General features: G+C 43.3%; 1 protein-coding gene across 1 annotated transcript; it reads right to left on the bottom strand.

Annotated features, from left to right (window-relative positions):
- Positions 1–4784: 4784 nt before the first annotated feature.
- LOC137105826 (mucin-2-like) lies at positions 4785–21790 on the bottom strand. Its single transcript, XM_067488463.1, has 12 exons — positions 21634–21790; positions 11796–19385; positions 11512–11634; positions 10936–11045; positions 10542–10600; positions 10241–10404; positions 8594–8722; positions 8462–8507; positions 8074–8111; positions 6553–6640; positions 6098–6338; positions 4785–6016 (listed from the first exon to the last, which is right to left on the bottom strand). The coding sequence occupies exons 1-12, from the start codon at positions 21686–21688 to the stop codon at positions 5837–5839; spliced, it is 8823 nt and encodes a 2940-aa protein (XP_067344564.1). The 5' UTR covers positions 21689–21790; the 3' UTR covers positions 4785–5836.
- Between the last annotated feature and the right edge of the window lie 423 nt (positions 21791–22213).

The raw sequence follows: 22213 nt of genomic DNA, 5'->3' as shown, positions 1-22213 counted from the left end.
TGTCTTTGGGTGATGACATCTCAGGTCTCCACCAGCATTTTTATCATCAGCCACTCCTCCCAGCACTGGGTGCTAAAGTACATTTCCTCTCCTGATAAAGAACATTACTGTCTATGATGCCATGGTATTTAGTGTGTGTCTATATGTGTTTCTTTAGGGTAGTGGCGATTAAGTGTGCCTCAGACCTAAAAGCAATATAATGGCAGATAGACATTTTTCATTTCAAGGAAAATAAAATTAGAGAAGAGCTGACTGTACAACTGACACATTATTTCAGAAAACATCTTCAAATAACACAAGGCATCCTTCATTGCTAAAATAACATCTTATATTTGGCATTTCTGATAAAAAAAAAAGATTACATTTATGATTTTCTGTTCTGATTATTAAATACAATTTCAGTTCTACAAGCAGAGGTCATATCCAGTTTAATAAATATTTCAAACTTCCAATGTATTAGATTATTTAAAATATTCTAATAGAAACTCAACAATTGCAATGTAATCAACTAAAGAAATACATAAAATTTAATTCCATTCAACTTTATTTAAATAGTGCCAATTCACAACAAAGTCATATCAAGGCACTTTACATAACAAAGTCCAGAATATACAAGTATGTATATGCAAGCAAACAAATCCCCCTTGAGCAAGCACTAGGCAACAGTGGAGAGGAAAAACTCCCTTTAAAGGGAGAAACCTCCAGCAGAACTAGGCTCAGGTTGGGCGGCCATCTACCTTGATTGGTTGGAGTTAGTGGAAAGTGGAGAGAGAAAAGAAAAGGGCAACAACAAAACATCGGCCAGGTTGGTAGGAGCAGTAGCTGCACACTGGAAACATACAGGTCCAAAGGGTTGGTGGCGGGGGACCGGAGGTGGGCTTGGGCTGAAGCCCTCCAGGACCAGACAGGAGACCCAGCAGGGAGCCGGGCAGGTGGCCGGCGGCGACGGCAGAAGGCCGGAGAGTTGTGAGAGAGTGGTGAAGACTGCACAGAAGATCACCAGAACTCCACTTCCCTCTCTGCAGAGCATCTCCCACCACAGAGTCCACAGGAGAGCTGCTTCCATCCTCAAAGACCCCTCCCACCCCCAGCATGGACTGTTCACACTTCTATCCTCAGGACGGTAGAGAAATGTGAAATGCAAGACTTCAAGCCTGAAGAACTCTTTCTTCCCCTCTGCCATCAGACTCTTAAACAGCCGACAGGAGTTTACGATCATGGACATAACTGTTTACATGGACTTAACTGTTTACATTGATTTACACTTTGCTTTTGCACATTCATTATTTTCAGAACTGCACTACCTCTACTTTTTAATGCTCTTATTTTTTATTTCTATTTTTATTTTACTTTACTATACGGCATTTATTGTGGACGGCAAAGTAAGAATTTCATTGTGCAGGGAAACATGCTTTCTGTCTGTGCACATGACAATAAACACTTTGAATTCTTGAATATCTGAATCCTTATCAAAAAGGAAGGTTTTAAGCCTAGTCTTAAAAATAGAAAGGGTGTCTGCCCCCAAAATATGAACTGGGAGCTGGTTCCACAGGAATGGGGCTTGATAGCTAAAGGCTCTGCCTCCAATTTTACTTCTGGAAACTCTGGGAACCACAAGTAGGTCTGTATTCTGGGAACAAAGTGGTCTAATCTTACAATACGGTACTATAAGGTATTTTAAAAATGATGGAGCGCGACCATTAAGAGCTTTGTATGTAAGGAGGAGGGTTTTGAATTCTATTCTAGATTTTATAGGAAGCTAAAGTAGAGAAGCTAATGAAGGAGAAATATGATCTCTCTTGCCAATTCCACTCAGCACGCTTGCTGCAGAATTTTAGATTAATTAAAGGCTTTTTAGAGAGTTATTAGGACACCCCAAAATTAGGGAATTACAGTAGTCCAACCTAAAATTAAGTATGGATGGACTATTTTTCTGCATCACTTTGAGACAGGATGATCCTAAGTTTGGCAATATTCCATAGGTGGAAGAAGGCCGTTCTAGAGATTTGTATTATACGTGAGGTAAAGGACAACTCCTGATCAAAGATAACTCCAAGGTTCCTCACAGCACTACTGGAGGCCAAAGTTATGCTACCTAAAGTAACTATATTGTTAGACAGCCTATTTCTTGTATTGTTAGGCCCAAATAGAACAATTTCAGTGTAGTCTGAATTTAGAAGTAGGAGGTTATAGGAAATCCAGGCCTTTATGTCTTTTAGGTGTGTTTGAAGTTTCACTAATTGGTTAGTAACTTCGGGTTTCACAGACAAATGTAGCTGGGTATCATCTACATAGCAGTGGAGGTTCATTTGGTTGGGACAGGGTCTAAAAGACATGTTAATTTTAAAGAAGCAATAGCTGAAATTAGCTCAGCAAGGTCTATGGGGCAGTCTCAGAGGGATAGGGGGTTGGAACGCCACTTCCTTTCTAACTTTCGTAACACCTGATTTAAGCTGCGAATTTGTGAATTCTACCATGGAGGTCTGCTCCTCTGATTCACTGCTTTCTTTTTTAGAGGGGCAACAGTATCTAGTATCATACGCAGTGAGGCAGCAGAATCATCAACTAAAGAATTAATTTGTAGAGGGGTAGAATAACTCACCATTGCATTGATGCATAGTGGTGAAAATGATGAAGAAATAATTTCCATAAATTTGTTCAGAGCATTTTCAGATAACATATGTTGTAGTGGAATTTTTTCCTAACTGCTGTATAGTCATATATTGTGAACTCAAATGTTATTAGAAAATGGTCAAACAAAAGAGAATGATTAGGAAATACTATGAAATTATCAGTTTCAATGCAGTATGTAAGGACATGTAAGGTGTGACAAAAACAGAGAGTGGGTTTATTTAGATTTTGGTTAAAACCAATTGAATCCTATAATGAATTAAACAAAGTGCTGAGGCAGTTACTGTCAGCATCTACATGAATGTTAAAGTCACCCATTATAATGACTTTATCTGTACTAATCACTAAATTGGATAAAAAAAAATCCGAAAATTCAATCAGAAACTCTGAATAAGGGGCTGGAGGATGGTACACAATAACAAATAGAAGTGTTTTTTGAATTTTCCAGTTAGGATGTGAAAGGTTAAGAGTAAGGCTCTGAAATGATTTATAACTATGTTTAGGTCTAGGGTTTATTGTTAAGCTAGAGTGGAAGATTGCTGCTACTCCTCCACCTCGGCCTGTGCTTCTGGGAATATGATAATTAATATGAATTGGGGTGACTGACTTATTGAGACTGACATATTCTTCCTGCTGCAACCATGTTTCAGTAAAACAAAATAAATCAATTTGATGGTCATTTATTAAGTCATTTACTAACAGAGATTTAAACGAGAGAGATCTGATATTTAATAATCCAAATTTAATTGTTTTGGGTTTTGGTTCTGTATCAGTTGCAGGTGGCCGTGGAACAAACATAGTCTCTATTGGGCAAAGAGCAGTGTAGTTAAGATTATAACATTAATTGAACTAAATAAAATTCTCTGGGTGAAAAAATTGAGGGCATAAGAACAGCATTTTGTCTGTTGCTAACGTCAGTTTCTATAAACATCTCAGACTGTTCATACCTGTGGATGTTGATGGGCTTTGCAGCGGAGGATGCAGGACAATTGAGTACATCAAGAGCCACAGGTGATTACAATGGTCAGTATGTCACCGGAGACTGCGGTGGACAATGTTCTCACTCAACATCAATGATCCCAAGAAGTTACATGTAATGTAAATGTAAATTAACACTTACATTTACATTTAGTCATTTAGTAGGTTTTAGGCTTTTATCCAAAGCGACTTACAAGTGAGGTACAAGGCAAGCAAAAATCTAAGTCAAGGAGAAAACATCAAAGTGAAGTCCTATCAGAAAAGTGTTTCTGCTGTGCTGAGACCACCAGATGTGGTTCGGTAGCAGACCGCAGAGGACGGGAAGGATTGTAGACCTGAATGAGGGAGTTGAGGTAAGCAGAAGACATAACACATATATACAAATAACAGAGTAACATAGTAACATATTATATTCGCTGCCTCCCACAGTTAGCTCCCATAACCCATGGGACGCTACAATATATATATTGCTTCTTTTTTTCTTAAAAGTGTATTAACCCCAATATAGCTGGCTTGTATTTTTAACCCTTAGCCAGGCACACAGCAGATTAGAAATTTGGTTGAACACACCCTTGATCCTTTCTCTTTTGTCACTTGTTTAACCCAATGTTCTTACCTTACAAAATTTTCCATGTGAATGATGTATTTATATATGCCTTTTATGACAAGTTTTATCATTTACCAAAAATAAAAAAAATAAATAATACGAGCTAATTTTTAGGAAATTATGGATTATGGATGGAATTTGGAGGAAAATATGGATATTACAAAGACTAGTATCTGGGAGATAGAGGACATGTAAAAGAGAAAGTTATGTAGTAAGATAAATCGTATGTAAATTTAAGATAAAACATTAACTGAACAAGCAAAATACCCACACATTTAACTCCATAGAGCACAACAGAGTGCTTTATTTAACTCAGTCACACTTAAAATTTATTTGTTTTTGTGTTTTCAGCTGATTCCGTGAGTTCACGGTCACCACAGCGGGACTGGGACCGGGACTTCACAGCTGGGGATGAGAATGGGCTGATGGGGCCCAGAGACATTGAACCCCCGACAGCCCAAAGACACTTGGACATATAGCCGGGACCTGTGGATGACCGCCTTACCAACTGAGCTACAGCCACCTCTGCTTTAAAGAGACACACTATCTTTCCATAAATGAGGTTAAAGTTTTTTAGTTATTTATACTTTGACGCCCTCAAGTGGTACTACCAAAAACTGTTTTAACAGGCCACCTTATTCAAAATGAATGAGGGGCCAAAATATTTGAACCACATCTTAAATAATGCACTCCATCACCCACTATGACATTAATAATGAACAGATAGTAACGGACTGTGTCACGTTAATTAAACATATTCAAATTTAAATGTTCTGATAATTATGGTCAGGGAAATTCTGTGAAACCGTTACACTTAAAAAAAATAAAAAAGCAAAGTTGTGTTGATGACAACTGCAATGATGCTGGGGGAATCACACATTCAGAAATTCAACGCAACTGCAGGATGGGAGCAAGGTATATTAAATTATTTGTGTCACAAAATGTCAAACTGTGAAAATACAGAATAATGTGTAGAAACTAAGTATAAAAATCTTATTAATTATACAGGATAAATGGATATAATTAATTCATTAACTATCCCAGCTGTCATAGAGTAAGGGGTGGGGTACATCCTCGACAGATCGCCAGTCCATCTCAGGGCTGGAAAATGGATAGAATAAATACTAAAATATTTAACAGTTATTTTATTTATCAGTTATGAAAGAGGATAAACATAAATAAATACAATGTCTTGTACAAAACAGAATATTAAAATATTTTATGTAATAAATATTTGAAACAGATTATACTAAAATACAGTATATAGAGATGTCCTGATTTGGAGAAAGAACCTATTAGGTTTTAATAAAACAAAATAAACTGGCCTCACTTACAAGAGTTACCATAATCTTAAACTGTGAGTCATGGTAAAGCTAAAATGATTTCTTGTAAATTCACAGACAAGCAGCACATCATTTTTTTCAGCATATCAAACAGCTCCTTGTTTCAGAGTATCAATGTCTGGTTCAGTGCCACCGATACAATTCAATTTGACATTGTAATATTATTGACTGATAGTTGAGTGAAAGAACAGATGGTTAATATGATTCAGATCTGTTAACTCTTAAATTAATGGTATCTGAATAAATAGCATTGTAGAATAACATTTTCCTTATTAGATCAGTTGTTTTCATTGTGCCTGAAGAAAGGGTTGATCTGGCCTCTCCTCTGTCCATATGTGTTGATCGGAGACTGATTCTCTGCATAGGGCTTGATCTGAGGTTGACTCTGGATTCGTGCTCGACCATAGTCACCGGTCTCAGATCGAGACTGAATATCATCTCGGTTGTCAAAAACCCTCTACAAAAAACAAAAAAAACATAAAGTCTGCATGTTATGTGTACATTGTAAAATCGCTTACTAAGTTGCATACATGTTTACCGAGTTCCTGTTTGCATAGATCAGGTTTTGCTGGCTGTAAATTCCAGACATATCCTGGTTGGTCCAGCTGGTGGTTCTGGCTCGTGGGATTTTATGCACCCTAGGACTGGTTAAGGATGATCCATTAATCGATTGTGCCTGGCTGTTAGCTAATGTTCCAATACCCAGTTGTGCCCTGGCAGTAAAATTGGTGTAAGGGTTCCCAATTTCTGCATTGTCATTAATGAAGGTCTTCTTGGATCTGAAAAGATAAATCTTAAATATTACTGTTTACTACTTTGTAGTTTTTATTCATTAGTAAAAAAACATTAACTCTAATTTGATGTGTTTCTGACAAAACTGTCAAATTAAAAAGTTTATAAAAACATTAATATGTAAAGCTGGAGAAAACAAATACATTTTTGAGGCAGTAATAAATCATTGAAAATGAGGAAATGAAAAAATGAAAAACTCACTTTATTGACACTATCGGCAGAATGATGAGTGAGATAAGCAGCAGTCCACTGAGCAATGAGCCGGCGATTACCAACGCCAGCTGCCATGCTGACAAAAGAAGAAAAAATGAAAAGTACATAAATGACAAAGCTACAGATCAACTTTAATAAGAACTTTCAATTTCTACTAAAAAAAACAACTTAGTGTTACTTAGCATAATCCCTGGTTCTTTGATAACAGATTGAGGTTCTGTATGATGGGAATCACCTCAGCCTCATCTCACCCAAGGTTAGAAGCTCCAAAGACATCAGTGACAGACAGGTCAAGCCAAGCTCAGGTCTCCACCCATCCCTATATTACTACAGTTAACCCCCTCCCTACCAGATCAAGTGATTGTTGCATTGAACATCCAACCTGTAAAACTGCACAAATGTGCATGTTGTATCCCAAATCATTGTTGCAAATAACCTGAAGTGACACTGTCAACCATTGAGGTAGTTGAGCGCCCTTGTACCTGTACACCAGTGGAATATCCTCCATAGTCCAGGTGGGTAATCTCAGATGGGTTAATGGCTTTCTCTTACGTCTTTATAAAAACTGCTTTCCTGTCCACATAAACATGGAAGATCCACACAGCACATAAAAGATTAAGTTGCCATTCTTCCTCTGAGGGAAATGCTGGAGGGTGGGAAACCAACAGCTCCACACTGGACCACCTGTGCTGGTGGTAAGTGTTAGGAGCAGTGCAGTCTTGATGGAGAGAAATTTTAGACCGTTACTTTCAGTAGGAGCAGTGGCCTGGAAGCCAACATTTTTGTTTGATCCTTTTTATATTTTTGTTTTATATTGTGTTTTTTATTTAAAAACAAAACTCTATAATGTGCCACACGGATGTGCAGCCTTTCTTCCCTGTCTTCCTGCCTTTGAACTAATCTGATCATTTGTTTGAAAGGAATTTAATATTTTCTTTTAAGTGGTTTTACAGTGAACTGTAGTCTATTCACCCGGGGAATCATAAGAAGTGGTCTTCCCTCCAAAAAGCGCATGCTCGCTCTGCTGGGAAAGACTGAGTATGAAATTGTTTCGTCTCCATTTTGTTATTGGACTGTGCAGAATTGCACACTTTATTTCTGACCACTGAAACAAGGGGCTGTAACTCTCCTTATTAGCTTTCTTCTGTTTGAGGTGGGATGGACGGTTTCTATTCAAGTACTGCAGCAAAGGAGTGCTTTTGTTGAGGCAATGGGACTTGGGTTATCCAACTCTCCCTGATTCTTGGACTGTTGACCAGTTGCTTATCTCTGTACCCTAAAGTCATTCATGCAGGTTTCATTCCAGAGAGCCAAGTTAAGAGTCCTTGAGTCCAGCTGGTGACCTATGTCTTCCGAGATCTCTGCCTGGTATGCAGAGAACAGTGTGACTGCATTCAGGGAGCACACTAACTGAGTTTTAAAGGGGTCATTTCGCATACTTGTTTTTAAAAACAATATTGTTACATTAATTTATATTGTTGCATATTCAGACGCATATTGTATACTTACATTCATTGCAGTTCAAACCAGAGTAACCAAATGGGCAACTGAAAGACAAGATGCAGTCTAATAAATTTAACCAATATAGTAAAACGCTAACAAAGTCAGAACATTACAGAACAAACAGAACATTAAACAGCCTATTTTCACCGAACCATAGCAAAACCATAATTTTTTGCGCAAACTTTGAAATGATTTTTTTTAGATATTAGATCTAAGGATTTTGCTGACATATGTCATCTCGAGAAAATGAATGTCTTCGTGAGAAATTATCATGAAAACAAAGTTGTAATTCCTAGATTACAAGATAACTGTCCCGTTATCATGAGATGATGTGATTCTGTAATGTAAAGTGCGTAAAAGCTACACAGCCTTGGGTGTACGTAGATAGACTTACTTAACACAGTTTAGAGAATCCTGTGCTTGCTGCCCACTGGGACAAGCTGCAATAGGAAAAAAGGTCGAGTGACTAAAATCCAATCTAACACAAATAGACACACACAGGTTCTCACTCTCCCAAAGCACTTACCAATGCATACTCTGCTGGTGTAGTCCGTCTTAATGTAGCTTTCCTTACAGGTACAATTATACAATCCATTTATTGATGAGCAAATTGTAGTTTTCACGTCACAGGGATTCACACTACACAGGTCTGTCTCTTTAAATGAAGAAAATAGAAAAATTTTGAATAAATGGTTTTATGTAAAAATGTATGTAAAAAGCTAATTATCATTCAGTGAAAGATAGTGGGCACTGTACTAAGATCTCCATGTATGCATTCTGACAACATTTAAAGATACAGCCCCATTGCCATAGAGTTGGGATGTTGTGTGAAATGTAAGTATAGATGCAGTGATTTGCAAATAATCTTAAATGCAATATTTAACAGAAAATTGGTACCAGGACAAATTAAGTAAATAGTTGCTCCTATTGAACATGCCTGGAACATGTTTTTAAAAAGACAGATTGGGAGACGAGGGCATGTTTACCGCTTTGTAGCCTAAAATGAGGTTTTACATTTCTTGCCAAGAGAACGAAGACCTTGACCTGCTTGGCAGCACCTGTTGTTCCCAAGTCTCCACATATTACTCAGCACTAATGATCCTTCACAGATGTCTAAATTAACAATGCCATGTACAATAACACACCCTTATTCCATCATGTGTTGTGCACTGACAAGAAATTACACGGTTCCTCTCCACTTAAGCCAGATTTCATCAAATAAATAAAAATTTTACTTGTCCTACCATAGTACATTTTTCTAATTTGCCTTAATCCATATTAAATAAGCTCAGGCTCTGAGAGAGCATTTGCATAGTTTTAGAGGTTTTGTCACCCATGCACTGATTTACAACGGAATATCATGGCTGTGCTGTTTCAGGGCTTGAAAATCACTGGCATTTATTTTTATTTTTTTGTCTCTACAGAGATTTCTTCAGATTCTCTATCATTTAATGAAATTGTGTAATGTAGGTGATGACATCTACAAAGTCATCATCACTCTTTGACAGAGGGGTGAACTTTCCAGAAAAATAAACCAAAGAATCGCAGTTTACCTCAATATGCTGTTTGTTGTATTTTAAACTAGAATCATTAGCCAATCAGCGCATTTAGTATTATTATAATCTTATTTTCCATTCTTTTCAACAGTGGACACTATAGTAAGGCAGGAACACAGGGTAGAAAGACAGGGCTATGACAAGCAACAAAGGTTTGCCAGCTGCAACTGGAACACTGCAGGTACTGGGTATCTGGCTTAACAAGACTATCATTGCATTCTGTTTTTATTTATGTTTCACGCAACGTTCCAACTTTTTATATGTGTATGTGTAATCAGATTTAAGCATCAAAAACACGTTGGCAGTATTTCAAAATCTGAACGAATCTTGCTTACCTTACCCAACATCCTTTCTGATGAGAGGATTCACACAAAGTTATAAATGATGTACAAATAAAACCTCCAAAACAGAATCCTCTAGTAGTAACTAAGTAGGCTTTCCTTTGTTAAAATGCTAGTTGTCTGCAAATCACTGTATGCTTTGTAACAAAAAAGTTGCAGTAAAAAGTATTTTGGAAACTATTTGTCTTGTTTATGCTGTAATTATCATCATCAAACTGAATAAAGCTCATGTGTACTTGATATATGATGTTATGTTGGCATGTGTAATGAACCTACCGGCAAAAGTTGAGTTGGCAAATAAACACTTGTCACATTCTTTGGCGGTGGTTATATTTTTTACAACTTCTTCTGCTGTGATGTCAGAATTTACATTGAAGGTGATCTCTATAGATGCACTGACCCCCTTTGAGTCTGATCCAACTCTGCTGCTTGGAATTGGTCTGTATCAATAAAAATTACAGTCACTGATTATTGCTTACAGCATACTGCATCTGTTAAGGACATTTTTTGTAAGTTGACTGTAACAAGAGGATAGATGGAAAGAAAGATAGTAATAACATTGTCACGATCAGCTTACCGAAGTTCCAGCACAATAGTCCCACTGTAACCCTCAGAGTTGCCGAAAATATTTGACACCTGCATTTTGAAAAGAAAACACACATACTTAAGTTAGAACATAAAGAGTATGTGAGGCTGACTACAAATGCACAACGCTTCTGTTGATTCTATTTTGCTTCGATAGACACCAAGGTACATTTACCAATACATACATCAAATTGACGTTTGAAGATTGACTTAAAATGTAACTGTATTCAAATCATAGATAACTGTACTGTATGTATCACTACAATCAAAAAAAGCCAATAAATAAATAAAAACATCTAAACATTAAGTGTGTGTTATATTTCAAGCCTACAATTTACAGAAATGTCAACAGCGCCATATAATATGAGGAGATAAGGTTCACTTACCTCATCAATTATTTTTTGTGAGGTCTCAATAAATACTTTTGATGTCTTGTCACTCATACTATCCACATATGATATTTGAGCCAGCTGCAAATGTCCAGGGAAAACCTTGGCTAAAATAGCAAAATGTTATTTTAAGAATATCGTGCATAAAATACTCTTCCATCCTCTAAATGATTATTCACACAATCTTGCAAATATGCTTAGTTCTATCGTTGCATTTGATGAGCTTTCTCTCCTCTAAATCAGTTAAATGTTAAGAGATTGTATTACCATCAGACAAAACCAAACTGTCATTCTAACTTTATGCAAGACTATAGGTGTAAATATCATGAGAAAGGATTGAAGTTTCACTGGTCTTCCACAAGTGACAAAAATTTTGTCTGACCTTGTACTGCCAGTTTTTAACTAAACCGAGCTTATTACAGCTTATCACCTATGCTGTCTCTTGCTTAAGTATTAATATTTCTATGTACTGTAGTCTTTCCTGAAAATCAAAGGTAAAAGCTTAGAATAAGGCAGAATCATTTTCATTCTATTCACTTCTTGGGGGAGTAAAAAACTCAGAGAATTACTTACCATTCTCACAATTTTTGGTATCATAATTGTAGACCTCTCCAGCTAAACACAAGCATACATAGGTTTGATTAGCACGAACTTCACAGCTGCTTCCACGGCCACATGGTTTTGTGTCACAAGGACCTATATGTTAAATAAAACGCACACACAACCATATAAACAAAACAACAAACACACACATACATACACAAAAAAAACCACTCAGCATTAATTGAATCTCTAAAACAGATTTTGAACATTGTAGATTCCCAAAGGCTTGGTAGTGGTGGGAATTGTTTTTGTACCTGGAGCTGCTGTGGTAGTGGTAGTGGGGGTGGAAATCTCAGGAGTTTCTGTGGTAGTGGGGGTTGTAGTCTCAGGAGTTCCTGTGGTGGTGGAGGTGGTAGTCTCAGGAGTTCCTGTGTTGGTGGAGATGGTAGTCTTAGGAGTTCCTGTGGTGGTGGAGGTGGTGGTCTTAGGAGTTCCTGTGGTAGTGGAGGTGGTGGTCTCAGGGGTTCCTGTGGTAGTGGAGGTGGTGGTCTTAGGAGTGGTGGTGGAGGTGGTGGTCTCAGGAGTTCCTGTGGTGGTGGAGGTGGTAGTCTCAGGAGTGGTGGTGGAGGTGGTGGTCTCAGGAGTTCCTGTGGTGGTGGAGGTGGTAGTCTGAGGAGTTCCTGTGGTGGTGGAGGTGGTAATCGCAGGAGTTCCTGTGGTAGTGGAGGTGGTGGTCTCAGAAGTTCCTGTGGTAGGGGAGGTTGTGGTCTCAGGAGCGGTGGTGGAGGTGGTAGTCTCAACAGTTCCTGTTGTGGTGGAGGTTGTAGTCTCAGGAGTTCCTGTGGTAGTGGAGGTGGATGTCTCAGGAGTTCCTGTGTTAGGAGTGGTGGTAGTCTCAGGATTTCCAGTGGTAGTGGAGGTGGTGGTCTCAGGAGTTCCTGTGGTAGTGGAGGTGGTGGTCTCAGGACTTCCTGTGGTAGTGGTCTCAGGAGTTCCTGTGGTAGTGGAGGTGGTGGTCTCAGGAGTTCCTGTGGTAGTGGAGGTTGTGGTCTCAGGAGTGGTGGTGGAGGTGGTAGTCTCAGGAGTTCCTGTGGTGGTGGAGGTTGTAGTCTCAGGAGTTCCTGTGGTAGTGGAGGTGGTAGTCTCAGGAGTTCCTGTGGTGGTGGAGGTTGTAGTCTCAGGAGTTCCTGTGGTAGTGGAGGTGGTAGTGTCAGGAGTTCCTGTGGTAGTGGAGGTGGTAGTCTCAGGAGTTCCTGTGTTAGGAGTGGTGGTAGTCTCAGGATTTTCTGTGGTAGTGGAGGTGGTAGTCTCAGGAGTTCCTGTGATAGTGGAGATGGTGGTCTCAGGATTTCCTGTGGTAGTGGAGGTGGCAGTGTCAGGAGTTCCTGTGGTAGTGGAGGTGGTAGCCTCAGGAGTTCCTGTGGTAGTGGAGGTTGTGGCAGTGTCAGGAGTTCCTGTGGTAGTGGAGGTGGTAGTCTCAGGAGTTCCTGTGGTGGTGGAGGTGGTGGTCTCAGGAGTTCCTGTGGTGGTGGAGGTGGTGGTCTCAGGAGTTCCTGTGGTAGTGGAGATGGTAGTCTCAGGATTTCCTGTGGTAGTGGAGGTGGTGGTCTCAGGAGTTCCTGTGGTAGTGGAGGTGGTGGTCTCAGGAGTTCCTGTGGTAGTGGAGGTTGTGGTCTCAGGAGTTCCTGTGGTAGTGGACGTGGTGGGCTCAGGAGTTCCTGTGGTAATGGAGGTGGTGGTCTCAGGAGTGGTTGTGGAGGTGGTAGTCTCAGGAGTTCCTGTGGTGGTGGAGGTTGTAGTCTCAGGAGTTCCTGTGGTAGTGGAGGTGGTAGTCTCAGGAGTTCCTGTGGTAGTGGAGGTGGTAGTCTCAGGAGTTCCTGTGATAGTGGAGATGGTGGTCTCAGGATTTCCTGTGGTAGTGGAGGTGGCAGTGTCAGGAGTTCCTGTGGTAGTGGAGGTGGTAGCCTCAGGAGTTCCTGTGGTAGTGGAGGTTGTGGCAGTGTCAGGAGTTCCTGTGGTAGTGGAGGTGGTAGTCTCAGGAGTTCCTGTGGTTGTGGAGGTGGTAGTCTCAGGAGTTCCTGTGGTGGTGGAGGTTGTAGTCTCAGGAGTTCCTGTGGTGGTGGAGGTGGTAGTCTCAGGAGTTCCTGTGGTGGTGGAGGTGGTAGTCTCAGGGGTTCCTGTGGTGGTGGAGGTGGTAGTCTCAGGGGTTCCTGTGGTGGTGGAGGTGGTAGTCTCAGGAGTTCCTGTGGTGGTGGAGGTGGTGGTCTCAGGAGTTCCTGTGGTGGTGGAGGTGGTGGTCTCAGGAGTTCCTGTGGTAGTGGAGATGGTAGTCTCAGGATTTCCTGTGGTAGTGGAGGTGGTGGTCTCAGGAGTTCCTGTGGTAGTGGAGGTGGTGGTCTCAGGAGTTCCTGTGGTAGTGGAGGTTGTGGTCTCAGGACTTCCTGTGGTAGTGGAGGTGGTGGTCTCAGGAGTTCCTGTGGTAGTGGAGGTGGTGGTCTCAGGAGTTCCTGTGGTAGTGGAGGTGGTGGTCTCAGGTGTTCCTGTGGTAGTGGAGGTGGCGGTCTCAGGAGTGGTGGTGGAGGTGGTGGTCTTAGGAGTTCCTCTGGTGGTGGAGGTGGTAGTCTCAGGAGTTCCTGTGTTAGGAGTGGTGGTAGTCTCAGGAGTTCCTGTGGTAGTGTAGGTGGTAGTCTCAGGATTTCCTGTGGTAGTGGAAGTGGTGGTCTCAGGAGTTCCTGTGGTAGTGGAGGTGGTGGTTTCAGGAGTTCCTGTGGTAGTGGAGGTTGTGGTCTCAGAAGTAGTAGTGGAGGTGGTAATCTCAGGAGTTCCTGTGGTAGTGGAGGTGGTAGTCTCAGGAGTTCCTGTGGTAGTGGAGGTGGTAGTCTCAGGAGTTCCTGTGGTGGTGGTGGAGGTGGCAGTGTCAGGAGTTCCTGTGGTAGTGGAGGTGGTAGTCTCAGGAGTTCCTGTGGTGGTGGAGGTTGTAGTCTCAGGAGTTCCTGTGGTGGTGGAGGTGGTGGTCTCAGGAGTTCCTGTGGTGGTGGAGGCGGTAGTCTCGGGAGTTCCTGTGGTGGTGGAGGTGGTAGTCTCGGGAGTTCCTGTGGTGGTGAAGGTGGTAGTCTCGGGAGTTCCTGTGGTAGTCGAGGTGGTAGTCTCAGTAGTTCCTGTGGTAGTGGATGTGGTAGTCGCAGGAGTTCCTGTTGTGCTGGAGGTGGTAGTCTCAGCAGTTCCTGTGGTAGTGGAGGTGGTAGTCTCAGGAGTTCCTGTGGTAGTGGAGGTGGTGGTCTCAGGAGTGGTGGTGGAAGTTGTAGTCTCAGGAGTTCCTGTGGTAGTGGAGGTGGTAGTCTCAGGAGTTCCTGTGGTGGTGGAGGTGGTAGTCTCAGGAGTTCCTGTGGTAGTGGAGGTGGCGGTCTCAGGAGTGGTGGTGGAGGTGGTGGTCTCAGGAGTTCCTGTGGTGGTGGAGGTGGTAGTCTCAGGAGTTCCGGTGGTGGTGGAGGTGGTAGTCTCAGGAGTTCCTGTGTTAGGAGTGGTGGTAGTCTCAGGAGTTCCTGTGGTAGTGGAGGTGGTAGTCTCAGGATTTCCTGTGGTAGTGGAGGTGGTGGTCTCAGGAGTTCCTGTGGTAGTGGAGGTGGTGGTTTCAGGAGTTCCTGTGGTAGTGCAGGTTGTGGTCTCAGAAGTAGTAGTGGAGGTGGTAGTCTCAGGAGTTCCTGTGGTAGAGGAGGTGGTAGTCTCAGGAGTTCCTGTGGTAGTGGAGGTGGTAGTCTCAGGAGTTCCTGTGGTGGTGGTGGAGGTGGCAGTGTCAGGAGTTCCTGTGGTGGTGGAGGTGGTAGTCTCAGGAGTTCCTGTGGTGGTGGAGGTGGTGGTCTCAGGAGTTCCTGTGGTGGTGGAGGTGGTAGTCTCGGGAGTTCCTGTGGTGGTGGAGGTGGTAGTCTCGGGAGTTCCTGTGGTGGTGAAGGTGGTAGTCTCGGGAGTTCCTGTGGTGGTGGAGGTGGTGGTCTCAGGAGTTCCTGTGGTGGTGGAGGTGGTAGTCGCAGGAGTTCCTGTGGTGGTGGAGATGGTAGTCTCGGGAGTTCCTGTGGTAGTCGAGGTGGTAGTCTCAGTAGTTCCTGTGGTAGTGGATGTGGTAGTCGCAGGAGTTCCTGTTGTGCTGGAGGTGGTAGTCTCAGGAGTTCCTGTGGTAGTGGAGGTGGTAGTCTCAGGAGTTCCTGTGGTAGTGGAGGTGGTGGTCTCAGGAGTGGTGGTGGAGGTTGTAGTCTCAGGAGTTCCTGTGGTGGTGGAGGTGGTAGTCTCAGGAGTTCCTGTGGTAGTGGAGGTGGTGGTCTCAGGAGTTCCTGTGGTAGTGGAGGTGGTGGTCTCAGGAGTTCCTGTGGTAGTGGAGGTGGATGTCTCAGGAGTTCCTGTGGTAGTGGAGGTTGTGGTCTCAGGAGTTCCTGTGGTAGTGGAGGTGGTGGTCTCAGTAGTTCCTGTGGTAGTGGAGGTGGATGTCTCAGGAGTTCCTGTGGTAGTGGAGGTGGATGTCTCAGGAATTCCTGTGGTAGTGGAGGTGGTGGTCTCAGGAGTTCCTGTGGTAGTGGAGGTGGTAGTCTCAGGAGTTCCTGTGGTGGTGGAGGTGGTAGTCTCAGTAGTTTCTGTGGTAGTAAAGGTGGTAGTCTCAGGAGTTCCTGTGGTAGTGGAGGTGGTGGTCTCAGGATTTCCTGTGGTAGTGGAGGTGGTGGTCTCAGGAGTTCCTGTGGTAGTGGAGGTGGTGGTCTCAGGAGTTCCTGTGGTGGTGGAGGTGGTGGTCTCAGGAGTTCCTGTGGTAGTGGACGTGGTGGGCTCAGGAGTTCCTGTGGTAATGGAGGTGGTGGTCTCAGGAGTTCCTGTGGTAGTGCAGGTTGTGGTCTCAGAAGTAGTAGTGGAGGTGGTAGTCTCAGGAGTTCCTGTGGTAGAGGAGGTGGTAGTCTCAGGAGTTCCTGTGGTAGTGGAGGTGGTAGTCTCAGGAGTTCCTGTGGTGGTGGTGGAGGTGGCAGTGTCAGGAGTTCCTGTGGTGGTGGAGGTGGTAGTCTCAGGAGTTCCTGTGGTGGTGGAGGTGGTGGTCTCAGGAGTTCCTGTGGTGGTGGAGGTGGTAGTCTCGGGAGTTCCTGTGGTGGTGGAGGTGGTAGTCTCGGGAGTTCCTGTGGTGGTGAAGGTGGTAGTCTCGGGAGTTCCTGTGGTGGTGGAGGTGGTGGTCTCAGGAGTTCCTGTGGTGGTGGAGGTGGTAGTCGCAGGAGTTCCTGTGGTGGTGGAGATGGTAGTCTCGGGAGTTCCTGTGGTAGTCGAGGTGGTAGTCTCAGTAGTTCCTGTGGTAGTGGATGTGGTAGTCGCAGGAGTTCCTGTTGTGCTGGAGGTGGTAGTCTCAGGAGTTCCTGTGGTAGTGGAGGTGGTAGTCTCAGGAGTTCCTGTGGTAGTGGAGGTGGTGGTCTCAGGAGTGGTGGTGGAGGTTGTAGTCTCAGGAGTTCCTGTGGTGGTGGAGGTGGTAGTCTCAGGAGTTCCTGTGGTAGTGGAGGTGGTGGTCTCAGGAGTTCCTGTGGTAGTGGAGGTGGTGGTCTCAGGAGTTCCTGTGGTAGTGGAGGTGGATGTCTCAGGAGTTCCTGTGGTAGTGGAGGTTGTGGTCTCAGGAGTTCCTGTGGTAGTGGAGGTGGTGGTCTCAGTAGTTCCTGTGGTAGTGGAGGTGGATGTCTCAGGAGTTCCTGTGGTAGTGGAGGTGGATGTCTCAGGAATTCCTGTGGTAGTGGAGGTGGTGGTCTCAGGAGTTCCTGTGGTAGTGGAGGTGGTAGTCTCAGGAGTTCCTGTGGTGGTGGAGGTGGTAGTCTCAGTAGTTTCTGTGGTAGTAAAGGTGGTAGTCTCAGGAGTTCCTGTGGTAGTGGAGGTGGTGGTCTCAGGATTTCCTGTGGTAGTGGAGGTGGTGGTCTCAGGAGTTCCTGTGGTAGTGGAGGTGGTGGTCTCAGGAGTTCCTGTGGTGGTGGAGGTGGTGGTCTCAGGAGTTCCTGTGGTAGTGGAGGTGGTAATCTCAGGAGTTCCTGTGGTAGTGGAGGTGGTAGTCTCAGGAGTTCCTGTGGTAGTGGAGGTGGTGGTCTCAGGAGTTCCTGTGGTAATGGAGGTGGTAGTCTCAGGAGTTCCTGTGGTAGTGGAGGTGGTAGTGTCAGGAGTTCCTGTCGTAGTGGAGGTGGTAGACTCAGGAGTTCCTGTGGTAATGGAGGTGGTAGTCTCAGGAGTTCCTGTGGTGGTGGAGGTGGTGGTCTCAGGATTTCCTGTGGTAGTGGAGGTGGTGGTCTCAGGAGTTCCTGTGGTACTGGAGGTGGTAGTCTCAGGAGTTCCTGTGGTAGTGGAGGTGGTGGTCTCAGGAGTTCCTGTGGTAGTGGAGGTGGTGGTCTCAGGAGTGGTGGTGGAGGTGGTGGTCTCAGGAGTTTCTGTGGTAGTGGAGGTTGTAGTTTCAGGTGTTCCTGTGGTAGTGGAGGTGGAGGTGGTAGTCTCAGGAGTTCCTGTGGTAGTGGAGGTGGTGGTCTCAGGAGTTCCTGTGGTAGTGGAGGTGGTGGTCTCAGGAGTTCTTGTGGTAGTGGAGGTGGATGTCTCAGGAGTTCCTGTGGTAGTGGAGGTGGATGTCTCAGGAGTTCCTGTGGTAGTGGAGGTGGTGGTCTCAGGAGTTCCTGTGGTAGTGGAGGTGGTAGTCTCAGGAGTTCCTGTGGTGGTGGAGGTGGTAGTCTCAGTAGTTTCTGTGGTAGTAAAGGTGGTAGTCTCAGGAGTTCCTGTGGTAGTGGAGGTGGTGGTCTCAGGAGTTCCTGTGGTAGTGGAGGTGGTGGTCTCAGGAGTTCCTGTGGTAGTGGAGGTGGTGGTCTCAGGAGTTCCTGTGGTGGTGGAGGTGGTGGTCTCAGGATTTCCTGTGGTAGTGGTGGTGGTGGTCTCAGGAGTTCCTGTGGTAGTGGAGGTGGTAATCTCAGGAGTTCCTGTGGTAGTGGAGGTGGTAGTCTCAGGAGTTCCTGTGGTAGTGGAGGTGGTGGTCTCAGGAGTTCCTGTGGTAATGGAGGTGGATGTCTCAGGAGTTCCTGTGGTAGTGGAGGTGGTAGTCTCAGGAGTTCCTGTGGTAGTGGAGGTGGTAGACTCAGGAGTTCCTGTGGTGGTGGAGGTGGTGGTCTCAGAATTTCCTGTGGTAGTGGACGTGGTGGTCTCAGGACTTCCTGTGGTACTGGAGGTGGTAGTCTCAGGAGTTCCTGTGGTAGTGGAGGTGGTGGTCTCAGGAGTTCCTGTGGTAGTGGAGGTGGTGGTCTCAGGAGTGGTGGTGGAGGTGGTAGTCTCAGGAGTTCCTGTGGTAGTGGAGGTGGTAGTCTCAAGAGTTTCTATGGTTGTTGTGGTGGAAGTCTCAGGAGTTCCTGTAGTAGTGGAGGTGGAGGTGGTGGTCTCAGGAGTTCCTGTGGTAGTGGAGGTGGTAGTCTCAGGAGTTCCTGTGGTAGTGGAGGTGGTAGTCTCAGGAGTTCCTGTGGTAGTGGAGGTGGTGGTCTCAGGAGTTCCTGTGGTAATGGAGGTGGATGTCTCAGGAGTTCCTGTGGTAGTGGAGGTGGTAGTCTCAGGAGTTCCTGTGGTAGTGGAGGTGGTAGACTCAGGAGTTCCTGTGGTGGTGGAGGTGGTGGTCTCAGGATTTCCCGTGGTAGTGGACGTGGTGGTCTCAGGAGTTCCTGTGGTACTGGAGGTGGTAGTCTCAGGAGTTCCTGTGGTAGTGGAGGTGGTGGTCTCAGGAGTTCCTGTGGTAGTGGAGGTGGTGGTCTCAGGAGTGGTGGTGGAGGTGGTAGTCTCAGGAGTTCCTGTGGTAGTGGAGGTGGTAGTCTCAGGAGTTCCTGTGGTAGTGATGGTGGCGGTGGTAGTGGTGGTGGCATTGTCAGGAATTGTTCTGGCTTTTCCTGGGGGGGTGGATGGACACAATAAATAATTTCATAATGAGAACAAAGGCATTCTAACAAAAGCTTCCTATTAAATTTTAGAGCAGACACAACCTAATTTTCTTCACAAATGCATTGGGACCTTTGAGTCCACCACAACTAGGATATAATGAACCTGCACCCTAATATGCACTAATACTCGACACATCCTGCTTCTTTTTGAGGAGACTCAGATTAATTCAGCGTTGAAACATCCATGCTACGAGATTCAACGCATTTATACTTGTGCAAGCTCCACTCTCATTTGCTTTGATTCTATCTAACATTGTTGTCAGGACTGTGGATTTATCTACATCAGTACATAGAAGGCTGCTGTAGAAAGGAAACTGAAAAAAAAAAAAATTGTACAGTGCACGTTTGTGTCCCGCTTGCTTTTATGTTGTTTTTGGTTTTAAAAGCACCACAATTTTCTTATCATTGACATTGTAAATAGTTGGAGCAAGAAGTGGATTAATCAGTGTTCCCTCCCACCAATGAGCCAATCATCAACGAGGAGGCACTCGGTAGGATAAGGTGAAGTACCATAAAATGACTGTGTGATGCGTCATTTTTCTAGAATTACATTATTGTGATGCTCGCAGGGTTTGGTAACACCCCATTGAGCAGCAATCCGTTGTCATACACATCTTCCTGCTTAATATGTATTAGGCCTTTTGCTTATTAGACTAAAATCTCCAACATAAAAAAGAAGGTCGAAACAAATATTCCCCAAACCCAATTCCACTTGCTTAAACCCTGGTGCTTTCAACAATTACAAAATGTATTTGTCAGTCACCTTGATTATCTGTTTCTCAGAGAAATTGTCATTTCATCTGTTAGGTCAGGTATATTATCTGATTTCATGCCTATTCTTCTTTTCCTGTTCCCCTGTTGTGTCTTTGTTTTAGTTTTATTGTTTAGGCCTTGTAACTGTAGTGTTAGTAATAAATGTATGTGAACTGGTTTCCGTTTCCTGCACCTCAGTCACTTAACTTAACCTATAAATCCTTCTTACAGAGTTGTGCAGAGGTGTGATCATGTTTAATGTAACCACTTTGAAAATTCAGAAAATAACATTTTATTTTTTTGATTCACCACTTTGTTTTTCTCTCTCACTGTCTAGCTCGCTTGCGCTCTTGTCAAACCAGCAAGGAAGGACGAACTATAAGTGGTGCCGACAGCAAAAAACAAATCTTACTCATTTTGCCTTCAAGAAATGAAACTCAGCAGCTGAATTTATGGGATGGTTGTATTTGTTCAGATAAAGGGGAGTGATGTGGATTAGTGACATTTAAAGAGAATGACTCAGAAATATTATCTCTTCTTTTGGCTAAAGAACTGAAGGAGGGAGACACCCAAAGGGGGCTGGAACCTGCTGACCCAGACTCAACTACTTTGTACATTAGCATTGGATTTAGGCCAATTTAGATTTTAGTTTTAGTGTTAGCCTTTAGTCGACAGCTACACTACAGTGGAAACTGGACAAAACCTCTCTCAGGTGGTGTTGAGCTACAGATTCAAATTGTTAGATGATCCAAGAAGTTCTGTTTATAATGGTAAAGACATATTACAACATTTGGAGACACCTTACTGTAGCAGATGATTAGGTAATGTCCTAGAAATCGGGTTATTTTCTGATTTTAAATGTAACTTAATATCTTCAATCGACTGTTACAAAGCATGTCAATATGTCTTAATGAACCAACAATTTATAACACATATTGTACTTTGCCTTTAAATAAACAAAGAGCACTTTCATTTACAGCCTGCGTGCTTTGTAATTACGATCCAGCGATGTGTACAGAGTAACTATGTGAAACAAGGAGGCGTACTTATTTTGGATTTACACAGATGATTTCTGGAGGTGGTTCTAAAGTTTTGGTTCACCTTGTTGATTTTAAATAGGATGACCAAAAGATTAGAACCATCTCGTCATACTATGCAGTCCAGTACAACTTCACCACTCATTATGACCTCAACAATAAACACTGTAAAATGATCAACTTTCAGACAGTTTTAACTTGAAGTGGAAAAAAAAACATAACCGGGTAAAATTATGGCAACAAGGCTGTATTGGATTGCATTAGATTGTACAGGTGTACTTAATGTTGTGGCTAAAGTCCAGGTAACATTAGTAAACTTGAAGATAACTGATTTGTTAGAAAGGTTAATTCGAAAACTTTTAGCACGTTTTTAAATGTTTTTATTATAAAAAGTAAATGCTACTTACCCAGACAGGCTACTAACAGCCAAAAGACTAAGAACAGTCTGTGTTTTTGAGTCATCAGAAATTATCCCAGCGACTAAACGTAACGACAGAATCAAAACCTCTTAGCTCGAGGTCTACAAGACTTTGGTGACCTGAACGTTGGTTGGTGACAGCTTCACTGGCAGTTTTAATCATTAGCCACTCCTTGGATGACAATAGGTGCTAAAGTACATTTTCCACCTAGATAAATAAGACTCTGTGTCACCTTAGGTATGTCTCTATGAGTGTGTTTTTTTGTTGTCCTTAAGTGTAGCAGAACTAACAAAATGAGGACTGTACCATTTGTTTGACAGTATGATGTGATATTACCTTCTTATTTTCTTCATTGTTGAATTTTTTTTGTGTTATTGTAGTTCCTCTTTTGGATGTGGTTCTTTTCTTTAGAACAAAGAGCAGCTCCAACAAGGCAAATTCCCTCTGGGATTAATAAAACAGTTTGAACCATGAATGTTGAGGGGGAATTGCTAAAATAACAACTTCATTTAATAGTTGATCTTGATCATTGGCTGGGCGACCATCGGGTATTATATTTATTTTGACT

This window comes from Channa argus, chromosome 20 (genome assembly GCF_033026475.1).
Source record: "Channa argus isolate prfri chromosome 20, Channa argus male v1.0, whole genome shotgun sequence".
In the NCBI taxonomy this organism is placed as follows: Eukaryota; Metazoa; Chordata; class Actinopteri; order Anabantiformes; family Channidae; genus Channa; species Channa argus.
The sequence above is the reverse complement of the archived record's forward strand: the minus strand, read 5'-3'. Positions and strand labels throughout refer to the sequence as shown.

Excerpts from the sequence above, each read along its gene's own strand:
- LOC137105826 (XM_067488463.1), bottom strand. The coding sequence starts at position 21,688 with ATGACTCAAAAACACAGACTGTTCTTAGTCTTTTGGCTGTTAGTAGCC. Across the intron at positions 8,508-8,593 it reads CACCAGCAGAGTATGCATTG|CTTGTCCCAGTGGGCAGCAA; the intron begins GTAAGTGCTTTG and ends TTCCTATTGCAG. Across the intron at positions 6,641-8,073 it reads TGGTTTGAACTGCAATGAAT|CATGGCAGCTGGCGTTGGTA; the intron begins GTAAGTATACAA and ends TTCTTTTGTCAG.